At 39.0% G+C, this 24,984-nt stretch overlaps 1 protein-coding gene across 1 annotated transcript in view; it reads left to right on the forward strand.

Annotated features, from left to right (window-relative positions):
* Nucleotides 1-19,343, forward strand: part of SLC49A4 (solute carrier family 49 member 4) — a 70,790-nt gene extending 51,447 nt beyond the window's left edge. Inside the window, exons 8-9 of the mRNA XM_049785910.1 lie at nt 7,637-7,819; nt 18,186-19,343. Of these exons, the coding sequence (XP_049641867.1) occupies nt 7,637-7,819; nt 18,186-18,301 (299 nt within the window). The 3' untranslated portion in view covers nt 18,302-19,343. The remainder of the gene's footprint in view (nt 1-7,636; nt 7,820-18,185) is intronic.
* Nucleotides 19,344-24,984: the final 5,641 nt, after the last annotated feature.

Genomic DNA, 24,984 nt, shown 5'->3' on the forward strand with positions numbered 1-24,984 from the left:
GCTCTCTTATTTTCACCTGAAATTTTGTGATGTTCTTTAATGTAAAGAGAGGTTCTTTGGAAGTTGGGTTGAGGTTTGGTTTTCCCAAAGTTCCCAAAAGAGAAAGGGTTATCCTATACCCCTATCCAGGGAGTACAGGAGAAGATGGTACATTGACAATTTTCCGCAATAAGTAACCCACAAAGATTATTGAGGAAATAGCAGGCAAAAAAATTTACACTGCAAGCTGTTCACCCACAAGCCAAGATGGCAGCCCCAGCTCAGCTCTCCTGCCTTCAATTTATTGAAATCCAAATTCAAGCCCCTCCGTAGGGGAGGGGAAAATGCCAGGTGATTGAGATACAATAACAAATGAGAAACAAATAGGGATTGTTTCAAAAGGCCTCAATTTACTTAATACTTTATTACCACTGATCATCTAAGACTTTAAGTATTTTGGGTTGATAAAAATGTTACTATATTTTCTATATAGTATAAAAATACTATAGCCAATGAGACACTTGCCTTGGTTCAACCCATAGCACCCCTAAGCCCCCCCGGAGAGATCCCTGAACACAGAGCCAGGAATATAACCTGAGCAGTGTGGTCCCAAAACAAAATATATGTGGGTGTGCATACAGATGTGTCAGTCCCCCCCCCCCAGAGAAAAAGATTAGTAATTTAGTTTGCCACTGGTAGCATAGAAAGACTACTCTTGGGGTTATGATCCAATTCATGTCTTGAAATATCTCCTCTGTAATTTTATTTTATGCTGCATAGGACTTTAGTTTTTGAAATTTAAATTGTAAACCTCTGGAATCTTATTAACTGTGGGGGAAGGAAACTGCATTAGGATTGTATTCGTTCGGCTAGATTATCTCAACATTTTAATTGAAAGGCAGTTTATTTTAATTTTAGTATCAGTGCAATAGAAAGTCATGAAAATATTTAATGATCATGTAGTTTGAACCCTCTCTGATGAGTAGGAAATTATCTTGTCTGCCTGACTTTTAATAAATGACATTTACCCAAGGTATCTGCCAAGCTAGTGTCTAAAGATACTGTATCAGCTTCTAAACTGAAAACTCAACTAGAAGTTATGTTCAGACTCTTAATAATCAACTCCTACTTTTTGCATGTCCCTGAACACTCGGGAATATATTAAATCAGTCCTGATACAGCTCCTTTCCCTCACTTTGATGATCAAAAATCTTAGTGTAACCCTTTCCCATTTAAATGAAAATAAAATCATTTTAACTTAGTTTCTTCTATCACAAGTGATTTTTACATATTCACCCAGTGCAAAGAACTTCATAAACCTTCATTTGTTATTACTTTATTAAAACACCATGGTTACAAAATTGTTCGTGATTGAGTTACAGTCACAGAATGCACACCCCCTTCACCAGTGCACATTTCTCATCACCAATATTCCAAGTATCCCTCCCACCTTCCCGCCTTCATGACCTCTCTTTTCCTCTCACTTTCCTTCCCTTTTTCTCTCTTCCTCTTTCTTTTTTCCACTTTTAGACACTGTGGTTTGCACTATTGTTGATTAAGTGGTACCATGCATATCACTTTATCTCCTTTCAGCACCCAGTTCTTGTCCAGAATGATCATTTCCAACTATCATACTATCATTGTCATAGTGGACCCTTCTCTATCCTAACTCCACTATTTGTGGCAAGCTTCCTACCATAGACAGGTCTTCCTGGCCTTCATCTCTATTATTTCCACACTATCTTTTTTTTATATATATCTCATGAATAAGTGAGATTATTCTTTGTACTTCTCCCTGTGATTCATTTCCCTCAGCATAGTACACTCTATGCATTCATAAACATGAAAGCATGTTTCATATGAAAGCAAATTTCATAACTTCATTTTTTTTCTAACAGTTGTGTAGTATTTCATGTGTAACACAGTTTCTTTAGCCATTTATCTATTTCTGGGCAATTGGGTTGTTTCCAGATTCTGACTATTGTAAATAGTGCTGCAATGAACATAGAAATGCAAAGGCCTTTTCTGCATTTTTTTGGGGGGTTGCTATGGTATATTACTAGAAATGGTATTGCTGGATCATATGGAAGCTCAGTTTCTAGTTTTTTGAGCAATATCCATATTTTTTCCAAAAGGATAGATCAGTCTACATTCCCAGCAGTAGAGAATGAGTCTCTTTTTCCCTGCACCGACACCAGCACTGAGTTTCCTTGGTGTTTGTGATGTGTGCCAGTGTCTGGTGTGAGATGATATTGTATTATTGTTTTGATTTGCATCTTCCTGATTAGTGATATGGAGCATTTTTCATGTGCCTTATGGCCACCTGTATTTCTTCTTTAGGAAATATCTGTTCATTTATTCTCTCTATTTTTCGATGGGGTTAGATTTTTTTTTCCTTACTAAGTTCTACCAGTGCCTTGTATATCTTAGAATAGTACCCCTTATCTGATAGGTATTGGGTGAATAGTTTCTCCCATTCTGTGGGTAGTCTTTGTATACTAGTCACCATTTACTTTAAGGTGCAGAGCCTTCTCAATTTAATATAGTTCCATTTATTTGTCTTTGCTTCCTTTTGCATGACCAGTGGTCTTAAATCTTTTTATATCGTGTCAAAGACAAGCTCTGCCTAGAGAGAATTGAATGAAAACGTTGCTTTTTATCTTATTGGTCTTTGAATTTCTGTCATCCATCTGAGCCCATTTAACCTAAATGTAATTAGGATTCTAATAAATCAGGTGGGAATATATGTGGCCTGGCTCATGGTTTCCAGATGTGGACATCAGGTCTATGGATCAGCTGTCCCTGCTGATAACCTGCTGAGTCAGTGAGTTAACGAACTTGTATGAAGTGGGGCTGGATCAGCTATCAGTGAAATTATTTTGTTAAATGGAGAAAATATATCGAAGAGTCAAATTCAAATAGTAGAAAATGTTTTACTGTGCCCGCTGAGGTTCCCAATTTCTTTCTCCCTGATTATCAAAAATTCGTATTAACCAAAATAATTGTATATATTTGTAGACACAAATGAGTATATTGTGTATTTTTCAGTACCTTTTTCACATATGTATTTTGGTGTCATTGATAGTAATGTCTTTGTTTTTGTTTTTGTGCATCACAGTAGTTCTCAGGGTTTATTTCTGTCTGTGGACTAAGGGATCATTTCTAGCCAACTTGGGGGACCATCAGGATGCTGGGGATTGAACCAAGGTCAGCTGCACGTGAGACAAGCACCCTCCCTACCTGCTGTACTATCACTCCAGCCCAGTAGTTTCATTTTTAATCATTTATAAGTATACCTATGTTAAGATTTTGTTTTGTTTGGGTCACACCCAGCAGTGCTCAGGGATTACTCCTGGCTCTACGCTCAGAAGTTGCTCCTGGCAGGCTTGGGGGACCATATGGGATGCCAGGATTCGAACCACCGTCCTTCTGCATGCAAGGCAAATGCCTTACCTGCATGCGAGCTCTTCAGTCCCCTATGTTAGGATTTTTGATAAAGTTGTAAATACCTAAATCCTGCTAATGGGCATTTAACCTTTGTTTTGTCTTACACTGCACATAACATTGTGGTGAGTGTTCTTTACCAGCTCATTATATACATACTTAGCTATAGGATAAATTCCTAGAAGTAGAATTGTTGGAGCAAAGAATAAATGCATAATGATTTGTATAAAAATTTCTGATTACCAAGAAATGAATATCTTCATCAACAATGTTGGAATATTCCATTAGCAATTATGAAAACTTTTACTTTTCAGTGATAAAGATTACCTCTTTCTTAGAATGTAAGTAATGTGGAAGCAAGAACCTCAAGATTTGGAGGTTCAGGAGGAGAGTTTCCAAACATTGTTCAGGGGGGCTGTTCCATGGGACTCAGTTCCATGTTAAGACCTGAAGATCAAGTACTGCTCAGACCCTGCATGCTGGGACCTCCAGTTCACATCCAGTAATGCTCCGGGCCATGTAGTGCAAGGATTGAACTGGGTCCTGAGCACACAAAGCATGCAGCTTGGCACCTAGAGCCAAATCAGAAGGTTCTTAATGATCTTGAAAGAAAACAAGCAAGCTGCATAGTCTTCAGAGGTTTTCAGCAAGGCATATTTCTTTGAGGGGGCAGGTTTGGGCCACATCCAGTGACACTCAGGCACCACTCCTGGCCCTGCGCTCAGAAATCGCTCCTGGTTTGGGAGATCGAATGGGATGCCAGGGGATCAAACCGCTGTCCGTCCTAGGTTAGCCACATGCAAGGCAAACGCCCTACCACTGCTCCACTGCTCTGGTCCCATTTTTCTTATCCAGATTCTACTTTTCTGAGATGTTTTATTGTCTTTTTTATATTCACCATAATTGATAAAAATTTAATAAGTCAAATTTCAGAATTCTATACTAATAGTCCCTTTCCATTTGTTTTCTTGTTACATTATCATTCTTTTATAACATGCAATTATGCTGTATTCAGATTGTGATTCTCAGTTAATTATGTTTTAATTTGCTTGATTACATAATTATATATGAAGGGTATATTTCTCTCAAAAACAAAAATGTCAGAATTGTTTTCAAACATGATTCCTAAAATAGCAAATTTTTTCAGTGGTTTGTGAATCCTTACTTAGAAGCATTCCTTCCTTGTTTTTACGAGTCTGACTTTTCCTATTATTTCAATATTTTCTTATTTATTTTTAATGTTTTTAACTCCTACACCCATAAGTGTTCAGTTCAGTAGCCATTTCTGCTCTAATGACTAACAAATTGTGATAAAGTGTTTTCTAGATAGAATATGAAAGTGACTAGAGAGACTCCAGCCTAGGGTTTCCTAATAAATAATGGGAACAGTAGAAAGTGTTGATGATTGAGGGACATAATATAGGTCTAGCAAATATGCATCGAGAATGCAATCTTTTGTATTTAATAACTTCTTAAAAAAATAATTGGGCTGGAGAGATAGTACACTGGGTAGGTAACTTGCCAGGCACGCAGCTGACCAATTTCAATTCCGAGCATCCCATATGGTTCCCTGAACATCACCAGGAGTGATCCCTGACTGCAGAGCTAAAGGTAAGCCCTGAGCACTGATGGGTGTAGCCAAAAAAATTGCTTTGTGTTTTAAATATTATTTATTATAACTATTGTTTCACATTTAATTCAAAATAGTTGATCTCTCCTGAGCAATCAGTAAATTCTTTTTGGGGGGAGTGTACCATACCTGGGCATGCTCAGGGGTTACTCCCGACTTGGTACTCAGGAATTACTCCTTGCCATGCTCGAGGGAACCTTATGGGGTGCTAGAGATTGATTCCATAATTGACTACATGCAAGACAGAAATGATACCTGCTCTACTATTATTCTGGCCCCTGTTCTTCAGAAATTTAATTTATTCATGTCATTCTTTTTTGTGTGTTCACGTGTTTTCTATTCAAAGAAAATAAAATGATTATCAGTTATTTGTGTGATTAGAATGTAATATATTTTTGTTTCTGAAACAGGAGTTGAGGTTGACTAGAGAAATTTTAGTAGAGAATAGTGCGAATTACTTGGGGAAGAGTTGTTGAGCCACACCTGACTGTGCTCAAGACTTACTCTTAGCTCTGTGCTCAGGGATCACTCCTGATGGAGGTCAGGGGACCATGTGCAGTCCTGGGATCAAACACCGTCAGCTGTGTGCAAAGCAAACAAGCACCTTACCTACTATACTGTTTCTCCAACCCCTCTATTGTTGGGGGGAGGGGATTTTGTTGTTGTTCTTATTCTTCTTCATCTTGTTTAATTTTGGGGCCACACTTAGTGCTCAGGGAACTTTTAGTGCTACACTTAGGAATCACTCCTGGCAGGGCTTTGCAGACCATATGGAATGCCAGGGATTACTTGCAAGGCAAGCACCCTATCCCAGTACTATCTCTCTAGCTTCTACAGTTTTATTTTTTTTTTAATTCTTTAAACAGTTAATTGAAATCATGTTTGGCAATCTCTAGTCACTTTATTCCAGATTATTAGCTGATCTAGAATCTTAACTATTTTTTAAGGTTTTTATTCATGTTAAGGAATTTTTTTATTTGGACGCTATGATTTACAATGTTGTTCATAACACATTTGGTTTGGGGCATTCTAAACATTTGAACATCAGTCCCACCACCATTTTGTCCTTCCCTCCACCAATGTCCTCATTTTCCCCAAAACCCCCTAAGCCTACTCATTTAACAGGCATTTAATTCATTTAATTCATATTGCTAGGTATAACAAAATGGTAAATGGAATTAGTTAAAAAAAATAGATTAGTGAAGAGAACTTGTGATCATTGTTTTATCTCACAACTACTAAAGTCATTGTCTGAGGACTTACTGAACTGATTGGTGTACCTCTGTTATTGTTTTTGCTAATTGATCTGATGGGCTTCCGTATAATTTTTCCAGTAAATTTGCAGTGTTCCTACCGCATTGTCAGTGGTATGAAATGTGGAGGTGTGACAGAGCCATGCTATGGCCAAATGATCTAGGAGCTGTGGAGGGGTATGTTTTGGTGGCTTGGCAGTTTGATGAGGTTCAGTTGTGGAGCTGGGTCATTTACATACCAGAGGGTGTTGGTTATGGTTGTGTCTTCAGGTTCTTCAGGCAGGAAGGAGAATCTGCCCTGCCCCATTCCCAGAAGTTATCAAGTTTCTCAGCCCAGAATCCAATCTACCTCATTGGCTTGCTGTCTTTTCCTCATAGCTATTAAGTCAAATATTTTTTTCTATGTTCCAAAGTGTTACCTAGTTTTTAAAAACTATTAAAACAAGACTCCTTCAAAATTTAAGGATTAATGTTAAGTGTTTCTATAGGAGTTACGTGTTGAGTAATTTTTACTCTGCATTTTAGGTCTACTGTTCTGTATTTTTCAGTAATATTTAATGTGCTATTTATTATAGTAATCTTACATAATATTTTAGTTAATGTAAAATAATTTTATTCTTGGATTTTAAGTTCTCTAAAATTATGAGTCCAGATCTCGAATTAAGTTGGTTTATTTTATCTATTCCTCTTTTTCCCAAGTGTGTTTAAAATGGTAGAATTGTTTTGGGGCAGTTGGTGGGGAAGCACTCCTGGTGGTGGTGCTCAGGGAACCTTGCGGTGCCAGAGGTTAAACCTAGGGCTCTGGGGCCGCCAAGATAGCTTGGAGGTAAGGCATTTGCCTTGCATGCAGAAGGACAGTGGTTCGAATCCCGACATCCCATATGGTCCCCTGTGCCTGCCAGGGGTAATTTCTGAGTGTAGAGCCAGGAATAACCCCTGAGCGCTGCCGGGTGTGACCCAGAAACCAAAAAATAAAACAAACCTAGGGCTCCTTTATACAAAGTCATGCACTATAGACCTCTGAACCATCTCCCAACCCAAGAGGAAGAGTCCTTTTCATTACATTGTAGAGAGAAAATTGTTCCCATACTTTGAGTAATCTCTTTGAAAGATAAAGCAAACAAACTGCTGATCATCCAGCAACAAACCTGTTTCCGTCCCCTGCCAGAAAACCTGAGCTGAGAGCTAACAGCTCTGTGATGATTTATCAAACAGGGACTATTGAAAAAAGATGAAATTCCAGAGCTGATGCTTTTCAAATAGCCTCCAGAAGACCTGCATGCAGACTCGCTGGCCCCAAGACACTGAGCTGTTTGTGCTTCTCTTTCAGTGACCCTGTACACGTCCTGCATCCTCCTGGGAGTCTTCCTCAATAGCAGCATACCTATATTTTTCGAGCTGTTCGTGGAAACTGTCTATCCAGTTCCAGAAGGAATTACTTGTGGAGTTGTCACTTTTTTAAGTAATATCTTCATGGGAGTACTTTTATTTTTTCTCACGTTTTATCATACAGGTAAGTAATTTGGCATTTTTCTGTCTAAATGTGTCATGAGAAAAGCGGCTGGTTCTGATATATTGAGAATTTATAGGAAGTATTCTCACTGTGACTTACCACTCTACATGAAACTTATATAACGTTAAATGCAGCGATTCATTTTTTTTTTTTTTAAAGCAAGTACAGGGCCGGAGTGGTAGCACAGTGGTAGTGGCTGACTCAGGACGGCCAAAGGTTCAGTTTCCGGCATTCCATATGGTCCCCTGAGCCAGGAATGATTTCTGAGTGAAGAGCCAGGAGTAATCACTAAGTGCTGCCGAATGTGCCCCCCTCCCCCAAACAGACAAAAGCAAGTACAATGCCAAGGGTGGAGTGAGCACTTACTTTCCTTGAGCTTTCAGATGCCAGTAAAAGACAGTTTTCTTAGTTGTTCTTCCTGAAATGTAAGCTGTCGAATGTACCCTCATCCCCTAGACTTTCTCATTAACCTTGTCTGGACACAGCATTTGTAGTTTTTAAAGCCTCCCACTTATTTCTAAAATGCAGGTTCTCGTTAAGAATCACTGGTATATTGCTTTCTAAAATAAGTTTTTTGAAACTGCAGTCTTACCATAAGATATAAATTAATTTCAGGGTAAGATGTGTATACTTGAAAGCTTAGGGATGCTTGGTAGTCACCCAATGATTATGTAGGACAGTAAAATCCAGTTGTATTTTTTATGACAAATGAAATATTTCTCATTTTCACTGTCCAAGACAATACTACATCTAACACTTAAAGCTAACGCAGCGATGGAGTCACTTTCCCTCCATCTTATTCTTAAATCTGAATGGCCACATGCATTGGACAGTACAGAGAAGGATAAAATGAATAGGATATAGACCAGAGGTAGAGGTTTCAGTCCAGGCACACACCTTTGGAAAAGGGGGAGATCCATATGAAAGAGGAGATGGGCTCCTGTACCCAAGTGGAGGATTTAGCCTCAGGGAGAATGGAAAACAGGGTGCCTACATGCCTAGCTAGGCAGAATGTGGAAAGTACGTGCATTCATGAGGGCACTAGCTTGCTGAAAAGTCTGTCCATCCATTGTGTAATTGAAAGTGAGGGAGTATGGGCCCGGAGAGATAGCACAGCGGCGTTTGCCTTGAAAGCAGCCGATCCAGGACCAAAGGTGGTTGGTTCGAATCCCGGTGTCCCATATGGTCCCCAGTGCCTGCCAGGAGCTATTTCTGAGCAGACAGCCAGGAGTGACCCCTGAGCACTGCCGGGTGTGGCCCAAAAACAAAACCAAAAAAAGAAAGAAAGAAAGAAAGAAAGAAAGAAAGAAAGAAAGAAAGAAAGAAAGAAAGAAAGAAAGAAAGAAAGAAAGAAAGAAAGAAAGAAAGAAAGAAAGAAAGAAAGAAAGAAAGAAAGAAAGAAAGAAGAGAGAGAGGGGGGGGGGGGGGGGGGGAGGGAGGGAGGGGAGGGAGGGAGGAAGGAAGGGAGGGGAGGGAGGGAGGGAGGGAGGAAGGAAGGGAGGAAGGAAGGAAGGAAGGAAGGAAGGAAGGAAGGAAGGAAGGAAGGAAGGAAGGAAGGAAGGAAGGAAGGAAGGAAAGAAGGAAGGAAGGAAGGAAAGAGAAAGAAAGAAAGAGAGAGAGAGAGAGAGAGAGAGAGAAAGAAAGAAAGAAAGAAAGAAAGAAAGAAAGAAAGAAAGAAAGAAAGAAAGAAAGAAAGAAAGAAAGAAAGAAAGAAAGAAAGAAAGAAAGAAAGAAAGAAAGAAAGAAAGAAAGAAAGAAAGAAAGAAAGAAAGAGAAAGAAAAGAAAGAAAGTAAGTGAGGGAGTAGGGGCTTGAGGAAAGAATGATCTTTGAAGATAACCCTCAGTGGGCTGAAAGAACCCTGATAGGATGGCAACAGCAGCTGATGTCAGGGACCATGGGTTTGGAGGGTGTTCCCTTTTGCACGTATATACTCTTGGACTCTTCCATGGTCCAGATTTTGTCATACTTTTTAGAACTTTTGAGCATCATGATCTAGGGTTCTTTTCCTTTTTTTCTTTAAACACCATAATTGCAAGGTCGTTCATATTATAGGGTGTTTGGGGTTTTTTGTTGTTGGTGGCGGTGGTGGTGGTTTTTTTTTTTTCTTTTTGCAGATAAAGTTGTTCATGATTGAGTGTCAGTCATACAAAATTTCATCAGTGAGGGGCCGGGAGAGATAGCACAGTGGCGTTTGCCTTGCAAGCAGCCGATCAGGACCAAAGGTGGTTGGTTCGAATCCCGGTGTCCCATATGGTCCCCCGTGCCTGCCAGGAGCTATTTCTGAGCAGACAGCCAGGAGTAACCCTGAGCATCGCCGGGTGTGGCCCAAAAACCAAAAAAAAAAAAAAAAAATTTCATCAGTGCAATGTACAACCATCACTAATGCTTATTTCCCACCACCAAGGATAACAGTTTTCCTCTCACCCTCCCTGATGGCTTCTTCTCTCCCATCCGCCCTCTCCCACCTGCTTCTGGGTGGGCATTTTACATTCCTCTCTCTTTCTCTTTCTCTCTCTCTCACCTTTCTCTTTGGCACTGGTTTGCACTACTGTTAATGTTGGGTGCCATATATGTCGCTTTCATTGTAGATCTTTCTCTATTCTCTATTCTAACTGCACTCTGCACTCTCTGTGTTAGGGTTTTTATTTCACAGTCCAAATAAGGACCTCGTGATACTGTGAGTCTTGAATAAAGAATTTTTTCTTGTTTTTAAATCTCTTACTAGGTTTACATCCTGTTTTAGTTCGCACCTTAAACTATCTAACATTCTATTTTTTTCTTCCCCATCTCCCATAATTGCTTTTTGTCTTAACCACTCACCAGATGCCAGTATATGTAGACTTTATACATGGAAGAATTAGGCAGTAAAAAGCACCTTCAAATGGTGACAACTCAAGAGATTTCCTGGTTGGTAGGGAAGTTGCTGACAGGCTTTTAACTGAAATACAAACAGGCAGTTAATATGTTTTTGAAACTTTTAAAGCTAAAACATGATCTGCACAGGACTTTAGACAAACTTTGGGTATGGCATTTTTCACCAAACAGCTTCCTAAATATAAAATAGATTATTTCCGTTCCCAGCACAGGTAAAGCAGGTTGTAGCCTTGCTGCCCCTAAGTTCAGCTTGCCCTCGGAAGAAGAGTGTTCCTAATGAAGGCCAACTTCTCCACATTGCCCTGGAAACTGATGTTGCATCACCTGTTGTTGGAGAAGGTTTTGGCCTTTAATTTTCTAAACAGAATCACCATTTGTGTTATCACCAGTGTTTGAGAAAGGTCTTAGCCTTTAATTTCTAAATAGAATAACCAGAACAGTTGTTTCATAACCACTTTGATTCATTCCAGTTGTGTAACAATGGAGACTCAATGTCTCTCTTTTGCCTACTAAAGTGCCAGGCTTGGCTCAGTTGCCTGTTAAGGTGATACAGATGATTTTCCAGATCTTAGACATAGACTTGGGAAGAGACTGTTGCAGCCTAGTAGAGTTTGGTTTTTCCTGACAGCTAGAAACAGTGCTTGGTGCTCCCAGTACATAAAATCAGCAGCAGTCCATACCAAAGATGTTATCCTCAAGACATCTTTTTTTTTTTAGTAATTTTTATTGTTACCAATGTGAATTACAAGTCTCACATTATATTCACTGTCACAGAGTGACAGTGAATTAGACCCATTCCCACCACCATGTTGTCCATTGTCCTCCCTCTACCCCTGTTCCCAGCATGCATCCAATACCTCCTCCCTTTGCTCCCTGGACTGCTAGTGTAACAGGTCCCCTTTGTATATAGCTTGTTGTAGATTGGTGGGGGGGGGGGAGTCTTGATTCTGTTGTCGTTGACTTTGGGTTTGGTGTTTAGGTTTGATCATTTTTTATTCCCACTCAAGTTTCAAGAGATTGTGCTTCCGGTATCATCCACTTTTATTTTTCCCCTCAATTTATGAGGCAGAACAAGATGATTCAGGTTTTGTGGTTCTGTTGGAAAACAAAACAAAATAAAACAAAAAAAGCAATCAGTAATGGCAAAAAAAAAAACAGCAACAACAAAACAACAATAATAAAGAAGAAAAAAAAAACAGGAGGGCTAGTGTGGCAAGTTTTTTTGTTTGTTTGTTTTGTTTTGTTTTGCAGAGGCACAGTAAGTATTGGGGATATTAGAAAGGTAATTCCCTTGGCCTGAGAGATACAGGATTTCTCCATTACTGGTGCATACTATCATGGTTACAACTACAGGCTTTGGACATGCTCATTATCGAACCCCAAGATCTTTTTATGGTGCCAGGGAACGTTTTGCTCAGCTGTGACCCCAAGACATCTTCTTACACGTGATTCCTAGAATAGAAGGAACTGATCAGACTAAGGCAGAGATTACCTTCAAGATGTCTGCATGTAGGAGAGCACCGTGTACTTCTAACCATTTTGCTTGGGTAGCAGAATGCCTATTCCTCTCCTTGGTCCAGCAGCAGCTGTCAGTTTATTCAACAGACTAGTATCTAGCATGAATGAATTGGAACTGGCATCAGTCAGTGTTCTGTCCTCATTTTGCAACTTAAAGTGACCAAATATCAGCAGATATTTTTGTTTCATTAGTTATAGGTGGCAGAGAAACATTTAGCACCATTCCGCTAATGCTTACTCACTAATATAATCAAGGGATTTTCTAATTCGTGGGGAAAAGTTTCCTCTTATTTTGATTGACTTCTGATCACATATCTTATGAACATAGTAAAGGTTTCTGTCCAGGGGGGCCGGGCGGTGGCGCTAAAGGTAAGGTGCCTGCCTTGCCTGCGCTAACCTTGGACGGACCGCGGTTCGATCCCCCGGTGTCCCATATGGTCCCCCAAGCCAGGAGCAACTTCTGAGCACATAGCCAGGAGTAACCCCTGAGCGTTACTGGGTGTGGCCCAAAAACCAAAAAAAAAAAAAAAAAAGGTTTCTGTCCAAACTTTGTTGATATTGCGAAAATAAAACCTTAAATAATTATTTGTTTTAATTCAACAGATGATTTGAGGGGGATATGTTTATATTTTAGAGAATTAATGAGAAGATACATGTGAAACCAGGGCATAGCTGATACTTACTAGCTGGTAAACATCAGGAATTTAAGTACCTAAGTCTTCTGTTTTAAAGACATTTATTTTTTCTGGAAGAAATGATCTTTTATTGAGGTAGACAGACAAATTCATTTGGTGATGTGAATGAGTGGCAGACAGATGAGAGTCCTGGAGAGAATATAGGAGCTAAGATAAAGAATATACCTAGGTAGGACTTCTGTGGTTTGGGTGGAACAATTACAAAGATAAAGGAAACATGGGTTTAAAGATACTCAAATTTTTGTTTGGATTATGACATTCTTTTTTTTTATTTTTTTATTTTCAATTATGAGAACAAAGATGCAAAGAAAGAGGACAAGGTAAAGTTACATTGGAAGGACAATCACCCATAAACAGAATTCTCAGAAGTCCCCTTGCTGATATCTTAACTTTGAACTTTCAGCCAAAGAACATTAAGAAAAATAAAACAACCCATGTACAATTACTTTGTCCCTCAAGTCCCCAGATTGTAATACATAATATTTCTTAGCAGCACACAAAGCAATGTAAAGCCATAAAACTTATGTAACTCCTTAAACATTGAAAGCAAAGTACTTTTTTACATTTCCATGCACATGCATATTAGTTTAAGTTAACCTCAAAAGTTTAAGTGGATTGTTTTTCTTAAGGATTACAGTTAAAGACATTTTTGATATGTATGTTTATGATTCACATATCTAAAAATAAGGTTACCAGAGCTTTGAAAATTATGTTAAGGTTCTTTTGCATATAATTAATTGGTTTTCCCAAAAGCCTGTCTGAAAAGTCCACATGCCTCATAACAGGTACAGCGGAAAATAAATTGCAAATCTGAAAATTTTGCACAACTACATTATAAAACATAACTTCATTCCACAACCTAGTGCCCTAAACACTGTGTGATAAGCTCACCTCTCCCATTTTAGCCAGCACTCAGAATGTCATCCTTCAGACATTTCAAGCCTTTAATAACTCCCACAGAAGTCAACTGCATGTTACACACAATTCAGCTCTCAGTTATGACTCAAGGCCTGATTTAGAATCATTCTCCAGATCTGGGGGTGGGGGAGTTATTGGCCATTTCTCAGAGAAGTATTAAATTTCCTGAAGGGCATTTTTATTTCCTACAGTATGCTGTCTCATATCTGATATTAGATAATGTTCCAGGTCTGTACACTTACCCCCAAAATGTCCACATTTGAATATGGAGCAAGATGGGCCCCAATAAGTCAGTATTCACTGGCAATATGTTTGGAGATTATAGCCTTGTTAGCATTAACAAAAACTTCTAGCCCAGCACTACTGGGTTATATAGTCGTAGGTCATAGGGTCCCAATGTTTTGTTTTGGTTCTATTTTGAGTACCTAGAACCATATCAAAAGGTTCTTGATGCTTTTATGACTTGGATTTTCAAGGTCACTTTCAAAAAAGAAAAATGTGACTTGCTCTTGAAAATAAGAGTATTTGTAAGCATTAGGGACTTTCCTCTAGTCTTTGCTTTGAGAATCTCAGTGAGTTCTTTCAAACAACATCACAGTGGTTTAGTCTAATAACTTCTCATGCAAAATATATTTGTGAATGCTGTTAGATTCCTTATGGGCTCTCAAATGCATATTGTTATAGTTATAACTTGTTCTGAAGTTAATATTGTCTATGTTTTTGTTCTAGAAGCTTTGCTTGCAGTAAGTTTTGATTAAATGCATTTAAAGGTTTTAGCCTCAGTTCTTTCCGTTGGTAACTGTGAATTTGGGAGCTGCGTTGGGCCTGACTGAGGCAGGAGGCACTTGACCAGGAGAACAATTCCAACAGATGTGAGCCACAAGACATAATTTTTGTATCTGGAAATTAAAGCAGTGCAGTTGGGTAATTTGTGTAGTGAAGGAAGCAGACTATTAACCAAAATCTAGAGTCAGCTGGCTCCTAAGTGGGAGGGCAGACATTTTTGTGAGTTCAGCAATTCAGGGTAAATCACAGGAGGAAGCGGAAGGTTGCTTATGGAGGTTGTTGGACATACAATGTAAGCCCTCTCTGAGTATCATTGATTGCTGGTGGTGGGAAGGTTGCACTGGTGAAGGGGAGGTGTTCTTTTTTTTTTTTACAACTGAAACCCATGTTTGTAATCATGGTGCTTAAGTAAAGATATTATTAAAAAAAGAAAAAAAGAAACAGCAGGCTTAAAAGAAACAGTATCAAAGTAAAGTGAGCTCTTTCAATTGGTAAGAATTGAGGTTTTAATCCTTCATTAACATTATAAACAGTGTCTCTGATGAAAGAGTAGATACAAATTATAAGACAGCTCTTGTGGATGGCACTAGAATTCTTTTAGTCTGAGTTTACTTGTACAGTGTAAACTCTTAAGCCAGTTCGAATTTGTTAAGAGCCACTCAGCTGTGGGTGTAAATGAGTTCCTGTGGGAAATAAAGAGCCTTTCCTATCTCTGACTCTCAGCTCGCCATTTGGTGAAATCATTTTCAGGAGTGTTTGCAGTTGTTTTAGCCAACTTATTAAGAGGTTTTGGTGAGTTTTCAGAACTTCAAAAGAACCAACCAACAGACCATGACATTTCAGAGCCATTATGAGGTCATTTGAGCAATTTCAACCACACCAGGTTAGAAGAGTTAATTGTGTAATTGGTAAAATATGACTCTGCTTTGGTTATATTTGATACATTCCTAAGCTGAAGGGGAGCAGGGACACTTTACCTGTATGCTAGACCTCCCCACAACTTAAAATCTCCAAAAATAAAAATATCGCCCTGTTGGGGAACTTCCCTGTCAAGGACCATGTTTTATTTTAGCTATTGCATCAAGTCCAGCCTTAAAATCAGAATGCTCACAATTAACATAAGCAGGTTTCTAGTTGTCTACTTTCCCCTTATCTGCCCCCCCCATCTTTTTTTTTTTTGGTCTTTCAAAACTGCTATCAGAAATCCAAGGGCTATCTGGTTGCTTATAAAAGCAGAAAACAGTGTCATTTCAGAAAATAATAAAACAAGGACATATTTTGTAACTGCATTTCCATGAGTTTAGATTATATTCAATCCAAGGGACGCACAAGGGAGACTTTTTACATGAAAATACCCTTAAATATATATATATATGTATGTCTTTGTTACATAATACAGAAAATGTGCCTGACTTTTAAAATACAGACATTGAAAGGGTAGGAGGCCCATTCTGAGAGTGCATATGTGTGCGCACACCCCACGCACACAACCTTTAGCACCTTTTCTAACTGGTGGTTTTTCTGATTTCCATTTCTGAGCATAAATTGCTCTTTTAACTATATGAATTACGATTAAACCAAAGCAGCAGAATGAAAATTTTAGGGTACCTTTTGAAGATTAAGGTAGTATTATTAACATTACAAAAGGGAAGTATAACTAGATAACAGTGTTCAAGAAAGATGGCGGAAGAGGAAATTCCAGGAAACTTGTTTTTCTTATTTGATGAAATTTTTAGTTGAAACTGCTCCACCTATATTTTAAAAAATGTAAAAAATGTTAGTCTTCCTCAGCCTCACCAATAGCAACCAATTTATGATCAGAAGCCAGTCCCTTCTGCACCAAGAGCCTTCAGATTAACTGGCAGAGTTAATTAGATAGAAGGAAGCTGATCTGGTGCATAGTTGACTCCTAAGCTGCGGAAGAGCTAGAGACAGTGCGATGGCTGGTTATATCATTGTATGTATTGATAGAGGCCCTAGGTCAGTCTTTTGGAGAGTTCTGAATTCCCGAAGAAGCATTTTTGAAGAAGCATGTCCTGGGTACCATTAAATCAAATCAGAATAGAATTACCTAGTAGAAATTCGCCATTATCCAGGTTACTGCTGTAAAGCTGCAAATCCACCTGCTGCTCGGCAACTGCTCAGCTGCAAGGGCTCAAGGCAGCTAGGGCTGCATGCTACAGAGGCCCAAGACTGGCAGGGCCGGGTGCTGCAAGACTCACAGGAGCCTGTGGCCCAGCTGCTGGGTGGTGCCTCATGCCCATTCAGGGACATCAACATCCCACCTGAAACTGAAAGGGAGAGAGGGAGCAAAAGCAAGTACACTTTATATTCCTCTTGGAGTCTGAGGTCTGCTGCTGCTGCTTGGGGATTTCAGAGTGAGGGGTGTAGAGGAGTTTGGGAGTCTAAATTCACTAGCCAGAGGTGGCCTGGGAGGGCCTGGGTTCAAAGAAGAAAGAGAAAGGAATAGATACAAAGCAGGCAGCATCTCTGCGATGATTTATGTCTGCCCACCCCTCCTGAGGACCAGCAGGTGCTGCTCTGGTCACTATCCTGGGGCCCCCTGCAATATCCAAGTTTTTCCTTTTTTTTTTTTTTTTTTTTTTTTTTTTTTTTGGATCACAGCCAGCAGCGCTCAGGGGTTACTACTGGCTCTATGCTCAGAAATTGCTCCTGGCAGGCTCGGGGACCATATACAATGCTGGGATTTGAACCGCCATCCTTCTGCATGCAAGGCAAATGCCCTACCTCTATGCTCTCTGTCTGACCCTTAAATATGTCTTAAGGTGGAAAGTTAGCATAGTTGTTAAAGCACTTGCTTTGCTTGTGGCCAACCTGGATTCACACCCCAGGAACACTGGGAATGATCCTGAGCACAGAAACACAGAGTAAGCCCTGAGCTCTGCCCCATATATTACATATGATGTTTTGACTGAGAAGTAGAACTAACTCTACCTCACTCTCTTTCTCTGTTCTCCCTCTCTCCTCTCCCCTACATCTCTGGAATCCCTCCTGCCAGTGCTTGCTGGCTTTTATGTGGTGCTGTTGATCAAACCCAGGTCAGCTACGTGCAAGGCAAGCAGGGGCCTTAACCACTGTTCTATCTATCTCTCATTCCCTAGTAGATATATCTATCCTAAAAGAATATTAAAATGCTATCTCAAAATTCAGGAGATTTTTTTTACTTGTCTTTCTAATCTACATTAGCTATTTCCAAACAGGGATATGACTAATGATCACAGAGAGCACTTTTAAAGAGAATTAACAAACTCAACATTTAAGATGATTGATTTTTCTTCTTGAAACTAATAGAATTTTTTTTTTCACCAAAGGCAAGGAGGAGCAAATTGATGCAAGTTATTAATAACACTGATTTAAAGTATTCCACATGAAAACTCTGTAATGTCTCACATGCATCACTTAAGCTCCAGGCTGTCACTATTAGCTGGTCCCCAGCCTTCCGGGATGCATCCGTCTTCTGCACTTCTATGTGCCAGGCCAACTACTCCCAGCATGCAGGTGGAGTTTGTGGGGGATTCAAGATGCTGACGGCTGCATGTTTTTGTCTTACAGAGTTGTCTTGGTTCAACTGGTGCCTTCCCGGGTCGTGCTTACTCAGTCTCCTCCTCATTCTGTGCTTCAGGGAATCCTATGACAGACTCTATCTTGATGTGGTTGTGTCAGTTTAATAGCACAGACTTGATGGAGTTTAAAGGGAGACTGGAAATCAGCACTGCAAATCGTTCATTTGCTTGGAATTGCACATCCAGCATGAAGAGGACAAAGAAGAAAGAAGCATCATTTGATAATCACATCTATTTAATTACTTCCGAGGAATAATAACGTAGGACGTGTGTGATGATAAGGGATTTTTAAATTCCATAAGCAGCATACCTGTGCCTGATTCAGGGATTGGAGTTGTGATATTTTACACACAGAAATCACTACCTAAATAATACGTTCTGTGTTTTGTGCCAGTGCTAACTACTGAAAGGAAAGTTGTAATTATGAAAAGAAGTAAAGGGTGTCTATGACATGAAGATAACCCCTTCCCTCAGTCACAGATAAAAATATGAGGAAATGCCACTAACTTCTAAAGAAGTTTAAACCCTCTATCAGATTTTAATTCTAAAATAGCTGAGAGGCATGTCTATGTTAAAATTAGCCACCTGTACACTACATTTTTTTCTAATAAAGCCATTTCTTATATGACTTATTTTTGATTAGGTCAGAACCCTCAGCCTTCTTTATTATGGTGAACAAGTGCTTTCCAGGGACTTCAAAGCACACTCTTTGTGCCTCGGTCTCAGCTTTTCCCTGTTTTTGTGAAGTAACGTTTCCTCTCTTAGGATCTTAAATAGTTATATTAAAGGTGACTAAATGTTTAATATAGTTGCATTCAATATTGTATAAACAATGTACTTCTATTCTACTTTAGCACTTTGTTAAAAGTGAAATGATAATTTACATAGAATATTCTGTGTCTTCAGCCTATATATATGTATTTAAACATACATATATATAATTATATAATGGCATGGGATGTAAAGTCCAGGGCCAGCTATTATTTACCGGGGTTACATTTTATTTAAATGACCCTTGTTTGAAAATAATTTATAAAATTGAAACTTTGAACTCTGTGGAGTAATTTCTGAATTACCTTCTTGTATTTCAATTCAAGTTGTAAAATATTCTCTTCTATATGGAGTCAATATATTTGAGAGATCAGTATTTTGCCAGTATCTGTTTTATTAATATTAATGATAACTTTAAAAAATAAGTTGTTCATTGGACAAATCTAAGACATGTATTTCACTATGACATAAATTATGTCCTGGTATGTTATGTTCATAGTCACACCATGCATTACTACTGTTCTTTACATAATTCCTTTCACACAGGAAAGAAAAATTCCCAAATTATAAATAGTACTTTACCTTCATCATTCAAAACCTCCTCCTTTTTTTTTTTTGTTTTCATTTGAAATTATATTGTCATCAGCTAAAGACCCATTTTGTTGGTCTTTTCTGGACAGAGCTTAAGTCAGCTCCCATTAGCCAAGGCTAATAGGTGGAGAGTTGAGAGTTGGTCAACATTTCTATTTCTTCTTCTCTGCCTGTATGCACACACCATCACACAAACACCAAAGATCTCCCACCCTTTCCTTTAGTAATGTTATGTATTAATTCCTTCCTAAAGGAGCTTTCTAGTATTGCTGACATTATAAAATTTGAAATGAGGCAACTTGGAAAATAGGTGAACCCTTGAATGTAACTGTTTTCCCTTAAGTTATTTTTTTAATGTAATCACTCATGATTGGGTTTCAAAGTTTAGCTTTTAAAATAAAATTAGATCACCCTTAAGAGCTCTGCTCAACAATCTGAGCTGTTTTGCATGCAAGAGGCCCCGGGGGTGAATCTCAGCCATACCAGGTCCCCTGAGTACTGCTGACAGCAATGCTGAGAGAGGGAGCCACAAGGAACCCCTGAACACCCACTCAGTGTAGCCCCCAAACACAATCTTTACCCCAGGTAATTTCCTTTTACATATAATTTTTCTGCTCTTTTAGCAGCAAGAACAAAAGGAAATAAGGAGCTGGGTGAAGAGAAAAAGAAATCTATGAAAGCTAGATTTAGTTCCAGTTCATCCTGTCACTCTTACATTAAAAATAAAATGTACAAGGGAAAGCAGACTTCTTGAGAATAGTTTAGAAAGCTAGCTATTAGGATATCAATAATCCCTGATTCAGGTTCCAAAATAACTCCACCCCTTCCTGTTTATAAAGAAGATAAACTAGGAAAGAACTCTGAAGTATTTGTCAAATAAGAATTACTGTGCTTGAGACATTACAGTTTACAATCCTACTACAGTAAGACTTGTAATAGAGAACATCCTAATCATGGTTAAGTCTATATTAATATAAAGTAAAGGATAATGCTTTTAAAATATTACCTAAATAGGGCCAGAGAGGCAGACTTAGCTCAAGCTTTGCACGCAAAAGGTCCAAGTTGGATCCTCAGTACCACATAGTCCCCTAAACTCCACTGAAAGTGTCCCTCAAGGCTTCCAGGAGAGACACTTGAGCACAGAACTGACAGTAACCTCTAAGCACCTCCAAGTTCTATAGACATCTGCAATAGATAATATTTATAAATGCTTGTATCTTATGTGAGTTGAGTCCTTTTATTCCATTAATATTTGCTGACTTTTCTAGCAGATAATTTGTCTGATCACAAATGGCAACTGTTTTAAATGATCAAGATTTTACAACCTGATAGGAAGAAAACCAGAATACCTTGTGGGTGGGAGAAAAGTTATACCGTATTTATTCCTTTTTTTGAGGGGGGGGGGTCACATCTGGTGGCACTTAGACTTATTCTGGCTCTGCACTCAGAAATCGCTTCTGGCAGACTCGGGGGACCACATGGGATGCCGGGAATTGAACCAGGGTCCATCCTGGGTTGGCCACGTGCAAGGCAAACGTCCTACCGTTGTGCTATCTCTCCGGCCCCTATGTTTGCTTTTCTTAAGGAAACAATATAAAGTCCTAATGAAATTTTATAGATTTTGGGGTTTGTTGGTTTGTTTTTGCGGGGGGAATACCTGAGGTGTTCTGAGGTTACCCCTGTTTCTGCACTCAGGAAGCACTCATGGTGGACCGTATGAGATGCCAGGAATTAAACTCACGTCAGCTGTGTGCAAAGTAAATACTATTGCTCTGGTCTCCCAAATGAAGTTTTATAAATGAAAGCAATCTTAATTCGTCACTCATCCAAATGACTGCTTTAGATTTTATAGTAACAATTCCAGAGAGGTAATGAATCTTGAGGTCACAGTCCTCATTAGTGACCAAAGTAAAACTAATTAAAAATTAACATTTGAGTCAAAAAGCAGTGTTCTTCCTACCCCACAGAATTAAAGCTTACTTTGAACATTTCTGTTGTGTTAATGAATACTCTTCCATGTTAAAAAAAAATAGAATTTAAATGACCATTGTTAAGTGTGGGAAGGAAAGTCTAAAGACTCAAAGCAGTTCTCACATTTCATTACTATTCTGTTGTTTCCCCCAACATCTCTTAAGTCTTGGCTTACAGTAAGATGATGTAAAAAGATTCTGATGAATAATTCAGACCTCATAAACCAAATCAACAGCATTAGTTACTTGGTAAGGACATGATGTAGTGCAAGTTCACTGTAAGCAATTTATGGGAAGAAATTGTTTTAATATGATCTATAGTATAGGTATAGGAACAAGATAACTATGCACAAATGCTTTTCAGTGAAGAGCAGAACTAGCAGAATAAAAAGGACCTCAGGTAACATTTAATTTTGTATATTTAAGAATATAGACCCTAGGATACTGGAGTGATATTGGAATGGGTAGGGCATTTGCCTTGCATACTGTTGACCAGCATACCATATGGTCCCTCAAGCCCACCAGGTAGTGTTCCCTGAGTGCAGAACTAGGAGTCAGCTCTGAACACCCCCCCCAGGTATAGACCCAAATGAAAAAAATTTTAAAAATTAATAACTATCTTAGGACCAAAGGGCCTCAAGTAAAAATTTAATTTTTTATATTTAGAATATATATGCTAGGGTAAAGGTTTATTTTAGGTCACATTTATATTTAATTTCTAAGAATTTTTATTGCTTAGTTTCGTGAAACCCTTCTAATGAAGGATTTAAGGTAAAAGATTACATTTTCATCTACTTATCTCTAATCTTTTACTATTATTTGTTGTTGCTGTTGTTTGGGGCCACACCCAGCAGGCTCAACGGTTAATCCTGGCTCTGTGCTCAGAAATCAGTCCTGGCAAGCTTGGGGCACCATATGGGATACCGAGAATCAAACCCAGGTTCGTCCAGGGTTGTCCGCATACAAAGCCTAATTCTGTGCTATCACTCTGGCTCCTTTTACTATTATTTTTACTAAAATCTAGATATTTGTCTTATTTGTATAAATTCACACTCCATTTTAAGCTCAAGATTAGGGACTGTAGAGATAATGTAGGAGTTAGGGGGCTTGCCTTGCATGAGGCCCATCCTGCCTCAAATCCCCAGCATCATCAGAGATCATTCCTGAGCACAGAGCCAGGAGTAGCCCCTGAGAATAGTATCAGGTATTGCCTCCCCACCCACACCCCATTAAAAAGCCAACAAACTAGAGAATATGCTCAAGATGAAATTCAATTGCAAAGTAACTGTTTTAAGTTAATATTGAATAATCATATTTTAATTTATACCAGAAGTAATACAGGAATTATTGTGACTGTCATTTTATTTGGCAAGTATAAAAACTTTGAAGTATTATACTTTAAAAGAAATTTATAAAAACTGGGGAAAGTATATTTTAAAAATATTATAAAAACTTGGAAAATATGATCAGACCTATTTTATAAATATAGGAAAAGTTCCACCTTAGTTTGACATTATAATCAGAAGAAGACAAAATAAAATGTATTTATTAACTTTGAAACAGTTTTCCAGTCTGTTAGGAAATACAGATTTTTCTCAGATACAGAGGAAAAGTATGGACCATTCTAGAGAAACAAAACTTGACTGTGAGATTTTTGGAAACTTTGTTCAGTAGAAATGAGTTTTCTGGCCAGGATACAGATGTCTTGGCTGTCCTGAACACTCATTTCCTTTCAGATTGTCCTTCCAGCTCAGTTTGAACTCCAGAAAATAAAAACTCTAGGAACTATTTCCAACAATCCCAAGGCGCTATAAGTGTCCAGCTCTTGTCAGAGAATGGGAGTAATAGGGGCAGAGAACACTGGCCTAAATATCTCCCCTGGGATTTTTAGGTCTAAAATACACAGGTCTAAAATCTAAACTATTTCATTTACATTTGTTCTTGGCCATGACCTAAGTAATGGCTTCCTGTGACACTTGCTTATCCTTGATACCTGCTCCCTAGCTTCCTTATAAGGACCTTACATGCTTCTTACCCCTGTTCCAAACCTGAGACTCTCCAGCTCTGCTTTCTTAAACTAACTTTCTAATAAAACTTCTTCACTCTCAACCCCTCCCTAAACTTCAGGCCAAAAAGCTAGGGTCAGTCTTTAGGAGTAATGAGTCCTCTCCTGAGAATTCCAGTGGGAACTAAGTAAATGAATGTACTCAAAAAAATTCTCACAACCAAATCTTCCAAGTTAGAATGTTTCCCTGAAATGAGAATAGCAAACGTGGGGCCGGGCGGTGGCGCTGGAGGTAAGGTGCCTGCGCTAGCCTAGGACGGACCGCGGTTAGATCCCCCGGCGTCCCATATGGTCCCCCAAGAAGCCAGGAGCAACTTCTGAGCCCGTAGCCAGGAGTAACCCCTGAGCGTCACAGGGTGTGGCCCAAAAACCAAAAAAAAAAAAAAAAAGAATAGCAAACATCTGTGAAGTTTCTCCTCTTGTTATTTACTGCATTGTAGAATGAGGACATTAAATTGCCTGATGTAGTCTTCCTATTGTGCCTTGGAACCAAGGCCTCAGACAAAAGATTTTTATCTCAGTCCACACTCATGAAAAAAGCGAGATTACCCCACCCTCCAGCTCTTCTCTTCATTTAACAAGGATGACTTCAAGAAATTTTTAAGCTTTAAGAAAGCATAATGGGGCTGGAGAGATAGCATGGAGGCAGGGTGTTTGCTTTGCATGCAGAAGGACATTGGTGGTTCGAATTCCGACATCCCACATGGCCCCCTGAGCCTGCCAGGAGCGATTTCTGAGGGTAGAGCCAGGAGTAACACCTGAGCACTACTGGGTGTGACCAAAAAAAAAAAGAAAAAGAAAAAAGAAAAAAAAAGGCATAATTATCCATGGTATTCATTTTAGCAACTTTGGTAAACGAGGAAAGAAATGACAACCATGAATCTTTTCAGCTCTCACGCTGCAGTAGGTACACTGAGACTCCCTAGGGTATACCAGAAGGTAACACCAGTCCTTTCAGAGGCTCCAGTCTGAAGGAGGTTTCTGCATTATTGAGCACAATGGCAAGAGTACTGGGGGACTTTAAAAAAAAAAAAGGGGCCGGAGAGATAGCATGGAGGTAAGGCGTTTGCCTTTCATGCAGGAGGTCATCGGTTCGAATCCCGGCGTCCCATATGGTTCCCCTGCCTGCCAGGAGCAATTTCTGAGCCTGGAGCCAGGAATAACCCCTGAGCACTGCCGGGTGTGACCCAAAAACCAAAAAAAAAAAAAAAAAAAAAAAGAATAACAACTTTAATCCTAGAGAATGAAACTTTATCATTTAATTTGCACTTCCTCAAATTCAGATTCACTCTTCCCATTTGCACAGTAAAGGATCATAGAATCAATGATGATCTACCAACCAAAGATTCCCCAATGTTTTTTTCCCTTTGTTTCCTTTTCAGAAAAAAAAC

The sequence above is a fragment of the Suncus etruscus genome, chromosome 13 (genome assembly GCF_024139225.1).
Source record: "Suncus etruscus isolate mSunEtr1 chromosome 13, mSunEtr1.pri.cur, whole genome shotgun sequence".
Lineage (NCBI taxonomy): Eukaryota > Metazoa > Chordata > Mammalia > Eulipotyphla > Soricidae > Suncus > Suncus etruscus.